The following is a 23,548-nucleotide window of genomic DNA, read 5'->3' as shown; positions in this document are numbered from 1 at the left end:
CTATAGATGAGAGAGATCATGCAGAAGTCATCATTTCCATATACCTAAAATCACCTGTTTATTTATAATATTACATACAATTTAAATGCTGTATACAACATTGATATACTGCATGAATCATAGAATGATGATAAGAAAAATCTTACATGTTTAATACTAGGATTATTATTTCCAAATATTTTCAATCTCTGTCTTAATCTGTGGATGCAGAACCCAGACAAAAGGGCAGCTCAGAGTTATTTATTGCTTATTTTCTCCTTTCCTTTTATTTCCATAGTTAAATATTCTTGCAGGGAATCAATAATGAAAAGTTAAAAAGTGTTAATTTTATTGATATATCTGAGCTCATCACGATTCTAAGTATATGGAGCTTTAAAAATATTTGTTTATTGGCACCGATTATACCAAATTAACTCATGAAGTACCTTGCTAGCATTATACACATACATTCAGATTTAATTTTTTAAAGGCTTAACTTACGGAAATATCAAAATGAAAAGTAGAGTTCTTCTTTATCTCTGTCCCCTAAACAGCAACATTATGGGTACACTGGTTAACTCTGACATATCCTTATCATATAAAGTCTGCAGTTTACACCAGCATCCATTCCTGGTATTGTTCATTCCTAATATTTCAGCAAATGCAAAGTGATAGGTTATTTACCAATATAGTATCATGTACAATACTTTCATTAACCCCATAAACCACCCTGTCCCACATATTTCTCTCTCTCCTTCCAAATCACATGATCAGTCTCCTGATGTTTATAATTGCTCTTTCTAAAACATTGTGGAGTTGGAATCCAATATAAATAGTTTTTCCTTTTACTTTTTTTTAGCTTTTTCACAACATACAGCACATAACTTGTTCAGATTGACTTTTTTACTTAATTATATGCATTTGTGGGTTTTCTGTGTCATTCCATGATGTTCTACTATGCTTTAAAGACATCACATCTGACTTATTTTTATCTGGTTTTCCTGATGTTACGGCACTGTCCTCTAGCCTTCAGTCCTACTGCCTCTGTCTCCCAAGTGCTGGAGCTGCTATTGGACCCAACAACTCTTTGCTATTATGACACTTTTTGGAAAGACAAAGATAGATGAGTTATTTATTAGGCATATTTAATAGAGATTTATTATCTTTATAAGAAATGAGAAGATACATGGAAAAATTTTATGTGATTTTTATCACAGTAAAATGATTAGCAGAAAAATACAGAGAACTCTTATGCATCCCTCTGTACTTCTTTCCGTTTTTCCCTATCATCACTATCTTGCATTATTGTGGGGTATTTGTTACAATTCACAGAAAAACTATCACGCAATATTGTGAACTAAGGCTCGTAATTTACATTGGGAATCACCCTTTGTAATCTATAGTTCTATGGACTTGTAACACTTATAATTCCTATAGCAAACATTGTAGTATCATACTCAGAAGTTAGCTGTCTCATAAATCCTATTTTCTGCTTCAATTCACCCTCACTTCTTCACTGAAATCCCCAGTAACCAGACATTTTTGAAATTTCCCCCTTACTTTTTCCCAATTCCAAATGCTTCTACATAACCTCTCCCCACTCTACTTCAACTTTGTGGCCTTTTTTTTTAAGTAATTGTTATTGAATACACATATACATACAGACTACACTCAGCCTGTATAATATCACTTTTATGTATGTTTTCCAAGCTAATTAATTTGTATTGGATAACTAGTTAGTGTGCTCTTTCCTGGGAAAGACTATTTCTCCCACTTTCAGCATTCCTTAGTTGCCTGTAGTTCTTTATGAAGTTAATTTGTCTATTGTTGTTATTCTGTTCAGCTCATTTTTAGGTAGTTATGTTGGTGAAACTTAGTGAGTGTAGTTTCTGAATTATTGGCTAATTTTACTGTTTGTAACATTTTGTCTTCATGTTATTGTGATCATATACTGCGTAGCCTTTTCAATCATCTCATCTTAACTTTTGAAAAATAGGTTTTTTAATCTTAATGAAATGCAACTTAGCATGTTTTTCCTTTTATGAACTGTACCTTACTCTTGTATCTAAATTATTAAATATTAATGGTTACCTACATGGTTTCTTGTGCTATATTCTGTAAGTTTTACAGTTTTGTACTTTATAGTATTATAATTTACGTTGCTTCTGGAAAAAATATATAGATCAATGTCTACATTATGTTTTATATAGGGATGTTAGTTCTTCTGAAAATGCAGTATTTTCCCACTATGTTATCATTGCTCTGTTCTCAGGGATTCATTCACCGAGTTTAGGCTGACTCTTGTGTGGGAATTACTTAGGTATCTGTTCTGTGGTTTCTGTTTTTGCTTTTTGGTTAAGTAATATTTTCAGTCATCATTGTCTGGACTGATAGAGCTTTATGGCAAAATTTAACCCAGTAGTGTCTTTGTTCTGACCTTGTTCTTTCAAATGTTGTGTTGGTTATTCTGTGTCCTTTGTCTTACTAGCTTCCGAGTGTTAATTAGTATACATAAAGTAATTTAGGAAGCTTTGTTGGTATTTTGGTTTGAATATGAAATGTCCCCACAAGCTCATCTGTTGAACTTTTGATGAACTAATTGACGGCACTATTTGCTGAAGCAGATAAACCTCTAGGAGACAGGAGCTAGCTGAAGGAAGTAGGTTATAGAAATCATGCCTATGAAGGTCATTGTTGGTCCCTGGTTTATCTTCTGATTCTGTTTTCTCCTGTTTCTTACAGTTATACCAAAATACTACAAATTTCTAGAAATATGTTTATTTAGATCTTTGACTTACCAGAGTTTGGTACTTTTCTTTAGATATTTTATGCATTTTTAACTTAAGCTGAAATATTACCCTTTGGGGGATACTAATGTAACAATGGTATACTTTGAATTTCACATTTCAATTTCTATTTTAAGTGACATAGAAAAAATAGCAATTGACTTATATTTATTCATCTGACAACTCTTTAGTTCCAGGGGATTTTTATTGTTGCTTTGGGATTATTCCCCCAAAAGTCAATCATATCTGTAGACAAAGTTTTTAAAGTATATTTTCTTCATTTTTTGAGAATGTCTTTTGGGGGGGGAGCTTTGAGGCAGGGTTTCTCTGTGTAACAGCTCTGATTGTCCTGAAACTCACTCTGTAGATCAAGCTGGCCTCAAACTCACAGAGATCTGCCTGTCACTGCCTTCAGAGTTCTGGGATTAAAGGTGTGTACCACTACCACCAAGATGAGAGTTTCTTATATGTATACAGTATATTTTTAAAGCATCCATCCTCACCCCCCTCTCCTACTCCATCCCAATCTCTTCCTCCATATCTCTTTTGCCAACATTATGCCCTATATTTCTAATTCACTATATCCACCAATGCTACGTGTATGTGCACAGGAGCAGGACCATCCACTGAGGCACGGACAACTGACAAGTTGTCACATCCTTGCAAACAACTGCCCTTCTTTTCCTGAGCAACTGCCAACTTCCAAGAGTTTCCTGTGTTCCGTCCACCATCCATGTTGGAATTTTGACAGGTTTCATACTGTTCTGATCTGGTGGGGGCAATCGCAACCACTATGAGTTGAGTTGATGAGTGCAGAAACCCTGTCATGTCCAGAAGACACTGCCTTTCAGCAGTCCTCCCTAACCTTTAGCCCTTACGAGCCTTCTGTCCCCTCCTTGAAAGTTGTCCCTGAGCTTTGGATGCTAGGAGAGTGATAGAAATGCCCCATTTAGGACTGAGTACCCCACAGTATTTCTTTTTTTCCATTTTTCAACACAAGGCTTCTCTGTGTAACCTGGCTGTCTATGAACTCGCTCTACAGACCACGCTGGCCTCAAACTCATAGAGATCCGACTCTCCCTGCCTCTCAAGTGCTGAAATTAGGGTGTTAGCCACCACCGTCCTGTAGCAGCAAAGTTTTAGAGATAAAATAGTTCCTTGCCAACAGCAGCTAACTTTATAGCTTCAGAAAATGTGTGTGGAGAAGTTCTGTGTGTGAAAAGGAAAAAGAAAATAAAAGTGAATCTGAAAGAAATGAAATAGATCATTAAATCTCATTTACCATTCTTTATACAGATGCTATTATCTGCTGACTTAAGAACAGCAATGCTCAACAGAATTTTCTGTGTAATGGAATGGTCTATTGCTCTGCTGTCCCATAAATGGCCTCTAGACACATGGGCTATTGGGCACCTGCATGAAACTAAAAAGCTTTTCTCATGGAGAAAGATGGCTGTCTCAGTAAGGGTTTCTATTCATGTGCTAAAACACCATGACCAAAATCAGCCTGGGTAGGAAAGGTTTATTTCATCTTGCAGCCTGTAGTCCATCATCCAGAGAGGTCGGGGCAGGAACTCAAGGTAGGAACCTAGAAGCAGGAGCTGATGCAGAAACTGTGGAGGAGTGCTTTTTATTGGCTTGTTTCTCATAGTTTTTTTCTGCCTGCTCCCCCCCCCTTTGATCCCAGCATTCAGGAAGCAAAAGCAGGTGGATCTCTGTAAGTTTGAGACTAGCCTGGTCTACAGAGTGAGTCCCAGAACAGCCAGGGCTACACAGTGAAACCCTGTCTCAAAAACAACAACAAAACCACAATCTGTCTCCAAGGCACCGAAGACAAGGCATAGGTGGCCAGTGACCTAACACATTCCTGGCCTTGGCTGTTTCTCTCTTAGGCACTTTTCACCACTTGGTGGTACTCTATAGCAAGGTCCTTGTCTTTAATCTCCCTCCAACAATCCCTCAAGTCTCCTGGTTTCTACCACTCTGTTTTTGAACTGACTTCTGCACTCTCTCCCCTGGAGCCAGCGAGGCCCTGCCCTGAGGCCAGATTTCCACAACCTGACTAACCTGTCTAAGGGACAGCTGTCCCCTAAAGGAGGGTTTGCACTGGGCTCTGCTTACTGTACAGGTGGTGGCAAACAGACCATCCTGCCCCCGAGGATACCTTGTGTAGAGGAGAAGTAAGGTTACTGAACAGATGGATCCTGGATTACCTCAGCAGGCTCTGTCTTCAGAAAATTCCTTAAATGGAAAAAGGCAGCAGAGGAGTTGGTGTGGAAGACACTTGAAAGACAACAGCCACTTGGGAAGGAAAAGGTCACAAGCCAAGGGACACAGGCAACTCTCAACTGAAAAAATGCCTCCATAAAATCTGCCTGCAAGCAACTCTGGGGTGCATTTTTCTCTTTCTTTCTTTCTTTTTTCTTTCTTTCTTTCTTTCTTTCTTCCTTTCTTTCTTTTCTTCTAAGTGTTCAAATACCCCCAAGTGGTTTTTAGTTCACAAAATTGTTTGCACTAAAAATGGTTTTATATGTAAGCGCAACACTTACACCAGAGCACCCCCAAAGGAGCTTATTCTTGGTGACACCCTGACCTAACCCAGAATGACTGGCACAAGTCATGGCCAACAACTGTCAGGTAGTAAAACCACACAAAGCCACTATGCTTGTAATTTGTTGCCGTAGAAGGAACCAGAAACTGGGTGCGTGGAAGCTTCCCTCATTTTCCATTTCCTCAAACAGCTTGTCACAAGTCCACAGTGGGAATCAAAGCCGCTCCACGGATTCTGGGTTTCAAAGACCAGCCTGTCAGTGACCAGCAAGGGAAAACGCTCCATGTTGACCACAAGATTAAGATGGCCTGTGGCCTGTGTACCTAATGTGAGGCTAAGCTGAGGTCAACACAGGCGCGCTGGGAATGTTCTGGGCCAAGGTTCAAAGCTGATGCCAACACGGCCAATCTCGAGGCAGGAGAATGAATTAGAAAGCATCATTCCTTTTAAAAGAAAATGTAGCGAAGGTGCCCAGAAGGTGGCTGCAGCTGAGGCCGTGTCCTGTCCAGACCTCAAGGACAGGCCAGCACAGATGCCTGGATGCTGACACTCCTCCTCTTCCACAAAACTGAACCAGTGGAACGGCTGCATGTGGAGATCTGAATTCAGCAACAGAGACAAGGAGACCTAGTGAAATCCTAAGTTCCGGGACACAACACAGCAAGAGAAAGAGAGTGACCCAGGCCTTGTCTTGGGGGCACCCTGGTTAAGAAGGGAAAATCTATTCCAATTGGCAGAAGCAAAACGCTAAGAGAACAGGTCTCTCTCAGCCGCCCCGCTAGTGCAGTAGCTGGCATCACGTAGTCATGCTTCTTAAAGAGCTAAGCAACTTGGCGTCACGCAGCTCCTGATCTTTAGAAAAAGAGTACGGTACATTTCCCAGGGAAATTTAGGGGAACCGATGCTAGGAACCATCTCAGGAATGGTACGATCATTTGTACTGCACCGAGGGTGGAAACCTCCGCATATTCCCATCTCCAGAACACTGCCGTCCAGCATCAGCGGTTGGTAGACTGCTCTGAGACGCGCTTGGCTCTGGGAATGACGCTAGCACGAACTGGCTGAGAATTCTGTGCTGGGCAATGCAAGCTGTGATGTAGAGGGCGGTAGAGTCAGTCAGTCAGGGAGCCTGCCCTCTGGGTCTAGGGACGTAACTAAAGGTTTCTAGGGTGTGCCATGTGCAGGAAAACCAGAATCGAGAGTGGCGGATCCTAAGATTCAAAAGGCCCCACTCCCAACACAGAACACCACAGTTCCATGCTATCTGGGGGTCTGCAACTCTGCTTTGTGCTGGTTTGCACAGCCTAATAACCTCCCGAGAGAATCTCTGCCTGGTGCAACCCAGCTGAAACGAAGCTTAGCTAACTTTCGCCACCCTCCTTTATGCTGGATACTTGGCAAGTTCTGAAACAGAAAGAATATGAATCTCCATGGCAAACCCTAAGAAGCCGCACAGTGAAGCAGTGCTCAGCATACACCATGATCATCCGCCTTCTTTTGCTTTTCTAGTCACCTCGGCTGGGGAAAATCGTTTTTCCTTTTAAAAATATTATTTCTCTATGGTTTTTTCTTTTGTGTATTTTATTTTTTAATCCTTTTCTGTCATTCTCCTGATTCCTGAAGATGTTGTTATATTTAAATCTTTTCTGTGGTGCCACAAGCCTCAGGCCCTCTGTGCACTGGCTAGGCTCTCTGCTAATGAGGTACACTACTAACTAGTCCAGTTGAGAGTAATCATAGCAAACTCCAGCCTCTATCCATTCCTGTTCAAACACTACTTCAACTTAAAGAATGGGAAGTCAACACCCCTGAGTCATGGATCCTTCCACAGGCAGCGTCAACTGTGAGGAACAATTCCAGAGCAGATATCAAAATGAGGCAGAAAGAAATTATGCTTTCTTTCTTTGTTTTTTTTTGTTTTGCTCAGTGATGCCCTAAATTCTTTTTTTCCAAAGGTTTTCTGTTAGCATATGTTAATTAATTGTAACAATGATGAATTATGGGACACCTTCAAACTGCCCTTCCTCCCTCCCTCCCTCCCTCCCTCCCTCCCTCCCTCCCTTCCTTCCTTCCTTTCTGTTTTTCAAGACAGGGTTTCTCAGTATAGTCCTGGCTGTCCTGGAACTCATTCCATAGACCAGGCTAGCCTTAAATTCACAGAGATCCTCCTGCTTCTGCCTTCCAAGTGCTGGGATTAAAGACATGTGCCACCACTGCCAGGCTTAAAGTGAATTTCTTATAGAAAGCATCCATTTTGGCCTTCTAAACTGTTTTGTCAATGAATCTTCAATGAACACAAAGAGATGACTTATATCCACAGTGATAACTGTTACAAATCTTTAAATATCTATCATGTTTGTATCACTTTATATTTCTTCCTCTTGTTCTTTCGTTTTTCCAACATTTCTGCTTCCTCTATTTTGATTGATTATTTAACATTATTTCAGTTTATCTTTCTTTTAGTATGTCATTATACTTAAAATTTTATTTATAGCCCCATAACTTACAATAACCACTTATAGCCAGTTAAGCCTACTTACATATAACAACATAGTCATTCACAGAAACTTCTGGTATCTTAGAATATTTTACATTCCTACTTCCTGGTCTGATTGAAATGATGGTATGATGATAACCATTCCAAAATTATGTGATGAGCTCTCAGGCTTTAAATAAGCCCCTGCAACAGACGTTCACCTTCCTAAGTGTTTCCCATGCTCACGTGCATTCAGATGAAACCAGAAAACTAGAGGGGTGTGCAGTTGGGTAGTTCTTTTTTGCCCAGGTCATTGTTATGCTTTGGTAAATCCTAATTTTTTTTTAGAATCTGAAAAACCAGTTTCCTTTGAGAATGGACTTTTGAAAAGAAGAACAGAGTGTTCCGAGCTCATTTTTAAATGAATATTTTCCCCTTTCAACTTGCCAGAAGCATGAAGTACAGTTGTCTGAACTTGACCTTGAAAACTAGCACTGCACCAAAAGCAAAACTCACAAAGTTGCAGTCCTATACCTATGTGCAAAAGTGTTTAACTCTTGGGCTCAGAGTATTGTTTAAGTTTTCAATTAGTTTTATCTGATACACTAGTTATAAAATTTATATTGATGGAATGTTTCAGTGCATGCATATATTGCATTATTTACACTTTAAGTGTCATTACTAGTACTGCATCAAGCTCCTGGGATTCTGATCTGAGCATGCTAAAATGATTAGTATTAGGGGACAAGGGGACAAGAGCCCAATTACCTGATAGATTTTGGAAGAGCTGGTAACTTTTCATTAGCTCAACTGTCTCTTTCTCTCACTCACTTTTGCTCCCACTTTCACTCTGTGTGTCTGTCTGTCTGTCTGTGTGTGACACAATTGCTACATTCTTTCTAGTAATATGGTGGGGGAAGTATATGTAGAAATACCTGTGTACATGTGTGTGCAGTTATGTGTCCTTTTTCCCAGCCACTGTTTCAAGTCTGTTTTGCAAGCTAATTTACACTGTGAGCTTTGAAATTCTATACTCATCACAATTGGTGTGGTAACACTTCTTCACCTCATCCATTCTGTCATTTTTTCAGTTGGGCAAATTTTGCCTTCTCATTTAAATTTTTGAACTTAGTGTATCAGGTTTGAGCCTTAGAATGTTTATATTTCCCTTATACTAAGTCTCTAGCCCAGAGCTAGGTACATATTTGGGGTTGAAAAAAGCATCATTGATGGATTTTTTTATATATCAATATTTGGTAGGAAAGTTTGACTGCTCAGCAAACTGAATTATAGACATAAACACCAACATCCTATTTAATTCCGAAAAAGCAAATCACCTCGAGATTTTTAAGAGCTGATAATTAAGACACCTCATATATATTAATAGAATGAAGAGGATCATTTTTCAATCCTCTCTCCAAATTCTTTCTGCACCCTGTGGAGATCTGTTTTTGGAAACTGCATTAGAGATGGGGAGGGAAAGGCTTCGTGGCAAGGAGTAGGATCAGCTTTCTGCCCCGTGCCTGGCAGAGGCTGTGACTGCCCTCCATGTGATACTTTAAATCAAATGAAATCTGTGGTGCCTCCGAGACTTCTGGAACAAAGAGAGCTTCTTCCACAGCAGTTTCCATGATGCTAACACAATTGAATACAGTGGGATTTACCAAGGAAAGGGACAAAATAAAGAGAACAAAAATCAGTGTAAAACAGAAACATCAGAAATGACCGACTGTATGCCCAGAGAAAGCTTAGATGGGGAAACTCTAGCATCAGGCAGTGAGTAAAGCAATTAATATAAAGACAATTAGGAACATGTGATCTCAAGAATACATAAATGTAAAAGGTCATAGAAGACTCATTTGACCTATATGAGCTACATTGTCAAACCTTGGATAGTGGAGGGGAATAGAAAAAGAGTTAATTTTTAAAAGCTGTGTAGAACCTCCTTTAGGATTCAGATATCAGCACAGGGGATTCCCAGATTCTAAAAGCTCTCTTCTGTCAACTTAAAGATTTTCAATCTCTCAAAGAAGAACTAGAAAGAGTAAACCAAAATAATATTAAATGCTAATAAAAATAAATTCAACTGTTTTGAGAAGAGCCAAAATTTGAACACTCTATCTTCAGATAATGAAATATAGATTAAACAACATTCCTTTAAATGTGGCAGTGATTGTTTTATTTTTCAAATCACTTATTTTAACTCATTTTACTATCCCAACTTCAAACTCAGTGTAATATTTATTCTTTCCAGTTAAAAGATTGATTAAATTGTAGCACCAATTGTGTAAATGACTTTATAAGGTCCCAGCTTGAAGTTGTACTCAATCCCAATCAATCAGAGAAGCCTTTTCTGTACTCATGATTATACATCCATAAGGAAGTCAAACATTACTCTGTCAGGATGGGTGGTAGGGGCACAAACCTTTAATCCCAGCACTCAGGAGGCAGAAAGCAGGCGTATCACTGCGAGTTCGAGGCCAGCCTGGTCTACAAGAGCTGGTTCCAGGACAGGCTCCAAAGCTACAGAGAAATGCAGTCAAGAAAAATAAATAATATTTACTTCTGTCACCTCTAATTATCCACATAAAGTATTTTATGTTTACTAGTATATGTGTACATTTAGACAGCTACCCCAGAACTTAACAGTCTTTTTCTGATACTTTCATTTGCTCTTTTTGGTCAAAAGCATGAGAAATCAGAAACATGTCTCTCTGAGAACAGGGGTTCTTCCATGAGTAGGAAAAGCAGGAGAACAAGAAAAGAGGAAGGTTTAGAGATATCAGGGACATGGGAGAAGCTTCTGTAAAGCAAAGGACACTGTCACCAAGACAAAAAGGCAACCTGTTGCTTCTTTTTTGATGAGTAAATTCTCCACTTTTTTTTTCTTTCTTATTTGTTCCACACATTTTGTGTTCTCTTCCTGAAAGTGATAGACTCCCATACATCCAACCAGAGCACTCTGGACCCTACCGAGTCCTCAGGCAGGGGTACTATTTTACCATCTTGGAGAATTTGTATGACTGCATTTTGCCTCATTCAGACTAATGCAGCCAAATCTACTGTCTCTCTTTCAGGCTCCTCAAAGAGCATCTTGGAGAAAAAGAAGTTGAATTGACACTCATCTTTGACTCAGTGGTGGAAGCCGACTTGGCTAATTATACCTGCCATGTGGAAAACAGAAATGGACGGAAACATGCCAGTGTTCTACTGCGTAAAAAGGGTACTGTTTTCCATAAGAACAGCTACATCTTCGCAAACTAGCCACAGCTAATAAATATGCTTTTTGGATACAGACTGCCATTTAATAAAAACTTCCTTTAGCTATCATTGTCTTTTTAAGGGGTAATATTTCTCTTGTTGAGCATATTAGCAAAAATAAAAAGCCTATGACATTCAATAGAATGAGGAAATGACTAATTGAAATAAAATATGGTTAAACATTAAGTCAATTGACATAAAATGTGCCATGTTTGTAATTCTAAGTGATACATAAAATTGTAGTATTTATTGGCACTCAATATTTTCTCTGTATTTCACCTTCTTATGTCATAGTGCTTAGTTGAAATATTAGACATTATATTACCAGATTAAAAACAAAATTATTTATAAATTCCAGAATAAAATGTAACAGAAGTAATTAATAATATCATATAAGAAAAGTTATCATAAACACCACAAATTCTATTTTGTGACATGATATGTTACTAAAAGGCCTTCAGTGGATGGATATATTTCCAAGTGTTTTGGCATCTCTGGAAAAGTCCTTTTTAAAATAGCTTGCTGTAGAATGGGTTTGTGATGGGCAAAGAAAAGAAACTAAATGCAGGCATAAAAGGGCTAAAACTAGACAGTGCCAAAAAAGCATCTTATAGGGCTTCACCAGAAGTCTCAATTACTACAGAAAATTACTAAAGCGTTTGCGTGTCCACCTGGGAAAGGTTTTATAAATGCAGCTGAACACATGTTCTTTATCAGGCCACTTGTTGCCTAGGCTATAGAACAATAGAAGAGATTCAGTCAGCAAAATCACTAGTTGCGTCTACTGGCCAAGATGGAATTTCCATTTGCTTGCCAGACCTAAAGCTTGAGCCCAACGAGACTCTCCAGAAGAAGGAGGGAAACATGTTTATTCCGAGAATGGTGCTTCTATCTCAGCAGTACCACGGCTCACATGAATGGACTTGATGCTCTCTTAAACTAAAGGCGTATTTATGTATAAGGGGTCTAATATGGAAAGGGAAGCCAGTGTAGCCAGGTTCAGGTGATCTGGTTCAGCCACCTGGTGAAATCGAAGTGACTTGCCTGACTAGAATTTCAAAACCTTAGTCTCTTCATATGTAAAATAGGAGCAATGATATCTATCTTGTAAAGTTAGTGGTTTAAATAAACATGTAGTAGATATAAAATGCATCTCATCAAGAAGTATATTTTATTATACTGAAATTTAGTGGGTTTTCATCTATATACCTTTCTACATGAGTATAAGTTTTACCTAAGCCTATGTACCTTGTGGCAAAAGTCACATTGTTCTTGTACTTTTGGGTCTTATTCTTGCTTCAGAGATTCTCCAGACCAGGGTCAGCTGCTATACCTCTGCATCTCCAAGCAACTTAGAAAGTGTTTTGCCACTAATAGGCACACTTGGATTGCATTCTGATTAAATAAACGATTAAAAGTCTCTTTTAATATTGAGAACTCATATATAGCAAATATATGCTAGGTATTGAGAAAGACACAAATGAAATAGACATCCTCAAACCTCTGAGGTAGTAATAATGCAAAGAAATATAAACATTTAACAAAAGATATATATACATATATATATATGTATATATATAATATATATTCCAATTTGAAAATTTCTTTGGGAAAAAAACATGAAGGAAGGTCTTATAATTAAACCAGTGGGAACAGATATGATCTAAGTTTTAAAATAAATCTATTCTATTTAAAACTATAGCAACAACTGGCAGTCCTTAAAACTCTAGAAATCTGAGACTGGACATGAGGACACACTGTAAAATTCTACTCCCCTTGATATCATCTGCAAAGAACTTTGATGAAAATTATTAATAGCTGACAAAATTCTCATTTTCCCTATACTTAAATAAATGTTGAAATCCCTGGTTTTCCAGCTTCTTCTCATTCGATCTCTGAATGATCTCATTCAATCTCCATCTCATTGATTTCCATTTACTCATTCTTACCTTACACACAAATTCCAGCCTTACATATCCATTTGCCTTTTTCATAATACATAAGGACTTACATATTCCAAAGTCACAGCATGTTTCTCTTGTCCCAAACAGGATCCCTAATTTCTTCTACCTATACACATGATCCATTTTTCTTCTTCATCTCTATCATCATCACACTAGATTTTTGGGCCAAAATAGTTAAAGCTGCCCTTCACTTTCAGTTTTCTCTACTCACGCCCTGTATCTAGGCCACCAATAAGCCCCATAGTTTAACTTTCAAAGTCTGTCATAGCTTTGACCACTTCCACAGCTTCACTGCCACCACCTGAATTGGAGCTCCAAGCTCACATGAACTGAACAAAACCCCAAACTTTTACTATTGCACAATCTGTTCTTATTGCTGATCTCACGTTCTACCACAGTCTAGCTCAAATGGAATGCTCACTAGCCTCCTTTTATTTTTCCTCTGCTCATCAAGGATATTCCTTTCTTAGACTCTTCTCTCTTGTTTATTTCTTCTGCCTGGAACATTTCCCCCAGCTGTTCCCATGATTGCCTCTTCTTTTATGACCTACTTAGTAGGCATTCCATGGCCACCTCATAGACAATATAATTCGCTACCTTTTTTGTGTCCTCTAAGTTTGTGTCCTTCCTAGTGTGTGAATTAATATTGGATAACACATTGCACACTTGTTCCTTGTATTCTCCCTGTCCCAAGGATGTACATTTTATAAGTGTAGAGATTTTTTTGTGTTAGTGACCACTGCATACATAGCACACATAATAAATGCTTAAAAGTATTTGTTGGAAGGAAACTCTCCTCATACGTGACTAGCCCAGTGCTGAGGGAGGAAAGGTAACAGAGTCGAAAAACAAGATTTTATCTTTGAGCATGTCTTGACTGTGTGGCTTCAGTTACTTCAGGCTATTTTCGCTGTTGTTGTTTTTTTGAAAGTTTTAACTCAGGTTTGGAGGTGAAAAGTCAAAAGTCTTAAAGGCCAGGCATATATGAAAAATTGAAGAAAGTTTACTATTTAAAAAAAAATGAAAATGTGAACTATATCAAACACACTTTCCCTAAAGGTCAACCCAGCATTTTGCTCTACAAGATTTTGACCCATGCTATGAAAGCTTCAAGGTTTTCAAGTGAAGCTGAGAGGATAAAGATTTTTTTTAAAAAAATAAATTAATTAATAAATAACAGTATTCATTTTTCTAAAAGCATATATCATTTCAATAAAATGACTCTTCTAGGTAGAAGTTAAAGTTTTCACTGTGCTTTGCTAAAGGACGTGGTTGATTTTTCTTCATTTTGTCTTTAGACTCTTAAAAATAAAAAAAGTCACAAGTCCTTGGGAACCTGTTGTAATTTTTAAAAACCATCCCAAGCTTACCTTGTGTTAAGAAACATTAGAAAGTGATATTTAGACATATTATCCTTTCTCACAATGGAGCCTGATCTCATAGGCTATGGTGATTCTACCTAGAATCCAGGCAGAGCTTGTTTTATGGAACAGTGACTTCTTAATGAGCTGCAAGTCCTTTACAAATCTCTCTTTTGTTTTTTTTTTTTTTGTTTTTTGGTTTTTTTTTTGGTTTTTCGAGACAGGGTTTCTCTGTAGCTTTGGAGCCTGTCCTGGAACTCCCTTGGTAGACCAGGCTGGCCTCGAACTCACAGAGATCCGCCTGCCTCTGCCTCCCGAGTGCTGGGATTACAGGCGTGTGCCACCACCGCCCGGCTCTTTTCAAATCTCTTAAGTGATCATCATGAAGAAAAAACTTGTGACAAATTATTTCTTGAACTCAAAATGGCTTTTATAAAGTGAAAATTCACTTCTGTCATAACCAATAATCATAGACAAGGATTACAAAATATTATATATCCCCTTTCACAGTAAGCTCCTACATTCACCTATCCTTTTGTTTTCTCTGAAGAGCTATTAGCTGGAAAGTGTAACTGACCATAGGGTGGTAAGAGATCCATATGATTTTTCCCTTTTGGTGAACCAAGATTATGAACTTAATCTAAAAAACATTCTGGTAATTAGTTCTACCTCTCTACACATGCTTCTTTACCCACAAAATACAGGCATGACACCAAATCTCAGTGTCACTTTCCCTCTTCGTCCCCCTCTCCCTCTCTACCCCTGCCTTCCCCTTCTTCATCCTTCCCTTCACCCTCTCCTTTGCACTTCCTTCTGGAGGCTAGAAAATCCAAGATGTAGGTCTTCATGGATTTTTACCTAATAAGGACCTCGTCCCCATTTCAATCAAGTGGCCTTTACCAGTCATATCTCTACCAATGTCCTGCTCAGAACCGGGATTATTCACTATTTCAATTGAGCCTTTCCCTGGTGTGCTCATCTTTTTTTTCTGAACCTTCCCCCAGACTCTCCCATAAGTCTCTGTGCATTCACAATGTACATCAAATCTCCTTGAACCTCTACCTATTCATTATCCATTTTAGAAACTACTTCTACATTTATAAGTATTTGTTATAGCAGAACCCTACTTGTCAGCAGTAATTTATGCATCAATTTGCAATTTGGCTGCTATAACAAAAATAGCTTTTACTGAACAGTTGATAAAACTCTCCACAGAATTGACATGTATAGTTCTAAAGATCTATGTGCTAGCATATTGCCTACTTAGTAAGGACAGATTCCTCATAGTTGGTGAGTTCTATGTGGTCTCACGGAGTAAAGAAGTAGGAAGATTCTCTTAGGCCTCTAAAGGGGTACTGTTTTCATCCATCGGAATGGAGAGTTCTTGAGCTACTTACTTCCCGAAGGCCCCAAATCCTAGTGCCATTACATTGGATCCAGGTCAAAACACATTTTCTTTAATGCTGGGCATCAAACTCTGGACTCTAAAAAATGCACAGCCTCTAAGCAACATCCTGATATCAACAAACATGAATTTTGAGAGGATACCAGCATTCAGGTCACAGCAGAAGTCCTCAGCTCAAACCTCCAAACTCATTTACTACTTTGTAAGTTAGAAAAACAAGCTCAAACATCCATAAACACACACACACACACACACACACACACACACACCATCTTTTGTCTCTTGGCTTCACTTGCTATTTTTTCCCATAGAGTAATATTTGACCTTTGTGTTCACATTGAAGAAACAGATGAGCTCAAAAGGAAGAAGATACAAAAGAACTGTGTGTGTACTTTGAGTGCCTTCAAGAAGTTATAACCACTCAATAGATTCCTCCTTGGCTCCAGTTACCCTTAGGAAGTATTTACAAGACACAGACCAAAATAAATGACTTTCAGCTTCTCAGTCAGGAAATGTCTTGAAGTATAGATCCTGCTGGGATAGAAAATGGCAAATGTAAACAGAAGACAAAAGAAAAGCCAGATGTCATTTGGCTGATGGCAGTTTTACCCTCTGATTATAGGATGGATGTTTCTCTTTTGATAAGACTGCCTTGACGGAATCCAAGAATACTTGTTGGGTCTCAGAGTCAAGGTCCCCAGTTTTCAACTTAAACAGCCACCATTATGTAATATGTTTCAAAGGCATTTTTATGAAATGTACCCCCAAACCACAGATACTTTTCCCACCAGGATTCTCTTCCATACATTTACTGCTGACATGGGTGCCTGCTACTTGGGGGCACAAATTGGTCCAGCTGCTGAGGTTTCCATCTACCTAACAGCAACTGTACTCTGTAAATAACATAGAAGTTGTGGGGAAAATTTCCATTCAGTGACTTTGAAAACAGTTGAGAGCTGTTCTGGTCAGAGAGGAAGTGGACAAGAGCGAGAGAGATGTCAGAGGGGATGGGGGTGGGCAAGAGGGAAGAAGATAATGAACAAAAAGAAGAGCCAAACATGAAGACATTTACAGAATAAATTGAACATTTGTTGTGGTGAAAACAGGAACAAAGCATTTGAATTATGTCAATTAAGGCCATAAGTTGAAAGAGAAGTTGATTTTTAGAGTAACACAAAAGAGCGTTTATTGTTTCCATCATAGCACTGGTCATTTGCAATGTATTGTGGACAAAAAGTGGTGGGGAAGCAAGTGAAGCTTGTGATTTGCTTCCCAATATAAGTCTGCAAGCTGGCTTTATGCCCCAGATAGAGGTAGTCAGTGGTCCTAAGACACCAGGTTCTAAGACAAGAGGCATGCTTAATGTGTAAAAGGATTTTTCTTTTTGCCTAAAATGAGGGAGCTTGATTCCAAATTGAATTCCTCTTTGAGGAGGTAGGGCAAAGATACTCACCACGCCTATTCACTAAGTCCCTTCGTAATGTCCATTATGAATAGTTTGTCCTTCACAACAGCTCCATTCTCTTTCCCTTTCACTCATTTCTCCTTCTGCTTTAGTAAAAAAAAAAAAAATCTCATTTATTTCCTTTTTCCTCTCTGTGATTTTCCTAATCAGCTATATTGTGTCCAGCTCTCGGTCTACTTCCTTGGTAAAATTTAATTTCTTCATTCACCACAAAACTTAATCCTTTCCTTCACACGTGGAACCCCTAGGGGCTCCCTCCTTCCATCACCGTAGCGTTTTGTAGCGTCTTCTTCAAAGAAGTGTGTGAACTCTTTTCAGGTGATTTCGTTCTCATTGGTAATCACAATAGATCTTCTCTTTCTTTGGACTTGAAATAATGGAAACCAAGTGCTCCACAAGTCACATGGTATGAGGAAATATCACCAAAATTTCCATGGAAGAATATGGAGATGCCTGCCCATTATCTCCTATTCTCATTTCATCGGTAGAGTAGATAATGCTATGCTGGAAAAAAATAAGCCTTGAATTTGAATTTAGGAGACCAGGGTTCTTATCCTACTTGAGTGACTTAAATTACAGTCTCAAATTCTGTATCTGTAGAGTTGATTAAAGTTCTTGTGCCACAAGATTATTTACAAAGCAAATGATAGCCTGTGTAAAGTATATAATCCAGAATATAATCATCCATTTTATAAATTATAATATGCTAAATCAATTTTGTTACATTGACCATGACTTATTTTTCTTAATCTATGATCTTATGTAAAGAAAAAGAACATTACCAAAGAAAAGTTGTCTGTGTTTCTCAAGAGTCACAGTCATATCAGAAATTTGAATCAACCTACCCAGGGAAACTGACTGATGCCAACTACAGTCAGAATCAACTAATGTGCAATATAAAATATCATTTCCCTTGCCAGGTTCTAGTTACATGGTAACCTAAATTAGTATTAGAGTATTTGCTTGATGATTACAGAATTAGATTAAATGGAGACCACCTAATCTGGTCTATCTCAGATTTAGCATATCTCCTCTGGAAAATGCTGAATTCAACATCTAAAATATCATTTGACTCATACTTTTGCTAAATTCAATAATACTGTCTATTTTTTCTGATGATTATTCTAGAGCTGTTAATATCATTAATTAAGCTACAGATAATCCACTGTTCTCTGAGCCTGGGAGACATTATTGTCTCATTCCATTATGTGCTGATTTAATTATCCCAACTCTCAGGGACCAGGAATGCCTCAATGGAAAAGTTTAAATATAACATATATTGGTGTTGGCCAAAGAGACTAACTGATTAACCTAGATTTCTCATTCACATTTTGTTCCTCTGGGTATATTATATCACAAATATATTATAGTAATTTATTCAAATAAGTATGGGGAATGGGTAAGTTAATTCCCCCTGCTTAACATGTATTAGATTATTTTCTATTGAGGTTAAGTGGAACAGTTAAATCTTGCAAGCTCATTAGATTTTATTTGATTCTGAAAGTAATTTTATGATATTATTCTACTGTAGAAGAACAGAGCTGGTGGCCTAAGAAGTACAGGAGAAAGTTTTGCTAAACCAACAAGATATTTTAACAGACATAATAGAACATTATCCATGAATCCTAAATAAAGGAGCTTTAATAGTTCCCTGATATACAATTAATGAAATATGTGTGAAAATGCTGTCTTCAAATTTTATTGGGATTTAAGTATTTCTTTTCTTATACAGTTACTACCTGTAAGAGTAAATTGCTAAAAGCTTCAGAATATAGTTAATTTTATTAACTAATATATCAAGAGAAATTTATTATGAACGATATATTCTGAAAAGAAAACCAGAATGATTAGTATATCGCTCACACAGATATTTGGTGAAATTTCAAGTGTTGCTGATTTAATTGCCTTTTTCTGTTGTTTCTGTTTACTTCAGATTTAATATACAAAATTGAGCTTGCAGGGGGGCTGGGAGCAATCTTCCTCCTACTTATACTGCTGGTGATGATCTACAAATGCTACAACATAGAATTGATGCTTTTCTACCGACAGCGTTTTGGAGGTGATGAAACTACTGATGGTAAGGCATCTCCTGTTTCCTAACCTCAATTAATAGGCATAATTTATGGATGATCCTGTAAGAGACTATTTCTATTCTTGGAAACAGAAATTAGAATATTTAGGGACAAAGGATTATGACATGTGCATCTTGCTCTCACAAAGTTAAGGAAAAAAGTTTTATGAAAAAAAAAAACTAGATAAAAATGTGATGCATTATTTTAATATAATCTTATTCATGTAATCTTCCTGTGTTTGACATCACTTCTCAATAAAAAACTGAGCAAGAGCCGGGCGTTGGTGGCGCACGCCTTTAATCCCAGCACTCGGGAGGCGGCGGATCTCTGTGAGTTCAAGATCAGCCTGGTCTACAGAGCTAGTTCCAGGACAGGCTCCAAAGCCACAGAGAAACCCTGTCTCGAAAACCCCCCCCAAAAAAAAAAACTGAGCAAGATATTTCTTGACCTAAAGACAAACAACTGCTATTGAAAGCCCTTTCCCTTAGTAAAACACAAGAAAAAAAATTATGTGCTATTTTTGTCTAGAAAATTGAAACTTAGATACAGGTCATTTTTACCAACAAAATGCATGAGCCTACATATTTTGAATACTTTTAGTACCATTCTCAAAAACGATTCCAAAGATACAAATTTAGAATGTGTCTGTTACGGTTTGAATACGTGGCAACCCCATAGTCTCATATGTGTGAATACTTAGTACTCAGCTTGTAGCAATGTTTTAGAAGGTTGTAAGAGCAAAGGAGGTGCGGTCTAACTGGAGGAATCCCATTGCTAGTAGAACTTAACTAGGCATCAATTTCTATCTGGGATCTTTGCTTCCTGATACCGCAGGAAGTGTGCCTGCTCCACTGCCATGAATGGCACCACATCTTCATCATCATGAAACTAAGGCAAAATAAATCTCCTTATGCTACTTTTATTGGGTAGTATGTCACAGCAATGGAAAAAGTATCAAATGCAGTACCATAAAATTTTACTGTGTTTGCTTTATATAACTTTTAGAAATCATAAGTTTAAGTATCAAAAAATAAGTGTGTCTTTGCTGTTTTACACTTTGAACATTCAGAAATGTTTTAGTTATTTTTCAAGAGAACAAATTGGTATTTTTCTGATTTCACATTTTACTTTTTTATTATTTAAAACAATTTTTAAATTTAAATATGTTTTGATTATATTCTATCCCTCCCCCAAGTCAAACTGTTATTTTTTCTATCAGCATCAATAAGAAGTCATATCGTATTACTAAATATAATACACTCACTCCCCAACTACTATAAACCTTGGAAATATTCATCAATTTCAAACAGTTACCTTTAAAGTCAGTTTTTTTTTGAAAAGTAAATATCATATATTTTCAGTCATTTTTGGATATTAGATTTTATCCAGGTTCATAAAATCTTATCTATCTAAGGACATGAAGAGTAGAAGCAAAACTGTCTGGGAGAATGAACGGCTATCATGGGAAGGGAAGGTGGTAGAAGGAAGTGGACGGTAAACACAGTCAAAGTACCTGATATACTTGTGTGAAGTTGACTTTGTGTGGCCCATGACTATGTATAATGGCTATGTTTTTAAACCGATGCTATGTTGCTATGTTACGCTACTTATCCTGGAATTCCTTATGCAGAATTGACTGGCCTTGAATTTCGGATCTTGCATCAGCCTCCAAAAGACTAGTATTACAGTCATGAGCTTCCATGCCCAGCAATACAGATTATTTTTTTTTTATGTACTCACTCATATTTGGTTTCTAGCCATAATTAAAGGACAGTGAGCTTATAATTTGCAATCCTAGAGAAGCTAAATAAGAAGGTGAATCCAAAGACAAACATATAGGCATCCCCCTGAATATTAACCTTCATCAGGCGATGAAAAGAGACAGAGACAGAGACCCAAATTGGAGCACCGGACAGAAATCTCAAGGTCCAAATCAGGAGCAGAAGGAGGGGGAGCACGAGCAAGGAACTCAGGACCGCGAGGTGTACACCCACACTCTGAGACAATGGGGATGTTCTTTCGGGAATTTACCAAGGCCAGCTGGCCTGAGTCTGAAAAAGCATGGGATAAAACCGGACTTGCTGAACATAGCGGACAATGAGGACTACAGAGAACTCAAGAACAAGGGCAAGGGGATTTTGATCCTACTGCACGTGCTGGCTTTGGGGGGGCCTGGGCGGTTTGGATGCTCAACTTACTAAACCTGGATGGAGGTGGGCGGTCCTTGGACTTCCCACAGGTCAGGGAACCCTGATGGCTCTTCAAGCTGATGAGGGAGAGGGACTTAATCGGGGGAGGGGGAGGGAAATGGGAGGCTGTGGCGGGGAGGAGGCGGAAATCCTCAATAAATAAATAAATTAAAAAAAATAAAAAAATATAAAGTCACTTTTAAAGGTATTTAGTTTACTGAAATAGTTAAGAGTAAACTTTTATTTACATTTCTAAGAAAGTATTTACCTTGAAAATTTAATTAATTTTCTTTATTTTTATAATGATAGATGTGATGTCAAAACTTTTGAGAAATCTGATTTTGACATTATTGTTGCTATTACACAAATACTGATATAAATATATCTTAGTTGACTACTGTTTTCACAGCAAGTTAGGCCAATACTTCTTTATAAATTCATTTTTTCACGTTGTGCACTGACTTAGAAATTATATCTAAGTATTTAAAGTAGTACTCGCTGATATTAAGGAATATCTTCACATGGAGAAATAAGGACTGGTTCTGATCATGGTTATATACACGAAAATATAATTAATTATGTTCTGTTCCTGTGTACAAGAGCTAATATTGGAAATTAGACTTCTAATTTATACATACGAAGTAACTGAAGTATATAGAGGGAGGGTTTGTGTGTTTTATATGAAAGAACATAAAAAGAGGCTCTTGTGGTTAATGTGCTTTAAATAACAATTATGAGCAATTAACTAATTTCAGTAAAAGGCAATACAATTTATTAGGTTTTGCTATACTAATTATTTTCTGTTATTATCTGTACTCAATAACCAGTAGTAACTGACTGGTTGCTGTATATACACATGAGACTAAGTTTATAGCAATATCATTGCATTGACAAGGATCTGTAGTATTAGGAGCGGTGGGGTTGCGTCTCCAGCACCCCGGCTGCCTGGCTAACTTATACCCCAAAATAATTACATTTACGCTGTATTCTTTTAAACACTGCTATGAGGCCAAGCAGTTTCTTTATTACTTAACCAGTAACCTTCCTCCATCAAGGATCTAATTGCATCTTTAGTTTTCAGATGCTCCATTTGATCAAAAGTGTCTAGTAATAATCAGAATATTATTAGACAATTGTATGCTCTAGTAGAAAATCTATTGGATGGGGAATGGGTGAAGGTCACTTCAAAGGTCTCCATTTCAAAGAAAAATGTAAATATTTTATATTCTGCATGGAAATTTGGTGATTGAGGACATAATCTCTGTACTAGCCTAAATAAATCCTAAAAATTTAATGAGTGTGTGCTGAAGATGAATAAATAAATTCTATTTGTTTAATTTTATTTATTTTATTTTGAGTATTTGCTGTTGTTTATACAGTGCATGCATATGAATGTGTGTGACTTCAGGTGTGCACAATCAGAGGTCCAAGAGTACATCTTCGGTCTCTCTCTGGCTTCTTTAAGATGCTGTCTCTCACTGAATTAGAAGCTCCCGATTTCAGCTAGCTTGGCTACCCTCTGAGTTCCTGGTGTCCTTCTGTCTTTGCCACCCCAACCAACACTAAATACATATGTTCCAAGACATGCTTGATTTTTTTACATGGGTGTTACAGATTCCAATTCATGTTCTCATGCTTGTAAATCTAGTATTCTCAACCGCTGAATCTAAGTGCTGAGTAAATGAATTTTAACATCCTTTTACAAACACACATTATATGATTCCAATGCCAGCTAAATATGCTACCAAATTCTTTATCATTTTACTTACTCTAACAGCTCATCAATACACCTTAGTTTTTTGGTATAATTTTTCTTTGTATTTTCTCATTGGCTATGTCTACATATGCACACACTCTACTTATACATATATAGTGGCTATTTTAGTTAGGCTTTCTATTGCTATGATAAAGCACCATGACAGAAAGCAACTTGAGGAACAAAGAGTTTGTTTTATCTCTTAAGTATCAGATTTCTCTCACAGAGGGAAGTCAGGACAGGAACTCAAGACAGGAGCCTGGAGACAGGAACTGAAGCAAAG

The 23,548-nt window shown here is 37.6% G+C and overlaps 1 protein-coding gene across 1 annotated transcript in view; it reads left to right on the top strand.

The window, feature by feature from the left end:
- The window catches only part of Il1rapl2 (interleukin 1 receptor accessory protein like 2), a 1,262,572-nt gene that overhangs the window by 1,220,576 nt on the left and 18,448 nt on the right, over positions 1–23,548 (top strand). Inside the window, exons 8-9 of the mRNA XM_005367372.3 lie at positions 10,870–11,015; positions 19,182–19,325. Of these exons, the coding sequence (XP_005367429.1) occupies positions 10,870–11,015; positions 19,182–19,325 (290 nt within the window). The remainder of the gene's footprint in view (positions 1–10,869; positions 11,016–19,181; positions 19,326–23,548) is intronic.

The sequence above is a fragment of the Microtus ochrogaster genome, unplaced genomic scaffold (assembly GCF_000317375.1).
Source record: "Microtus ochrogaster isolate Prairie Vole_2 unplaced genomic scaffold, MicOch1.0 UNK17, whole genome shotgun sequence".
Taxonomy (NCBI): Eukaryota; Metazoa; Chordata; class Mammalia; order Rodentia; family Cricetidae; genus Microtus; species Microtus ochrogaster.
Note: the sequence above shows the minus strand (reverse complement) of the source record. Positions and strands in the feature narration are given on the sequence as shown.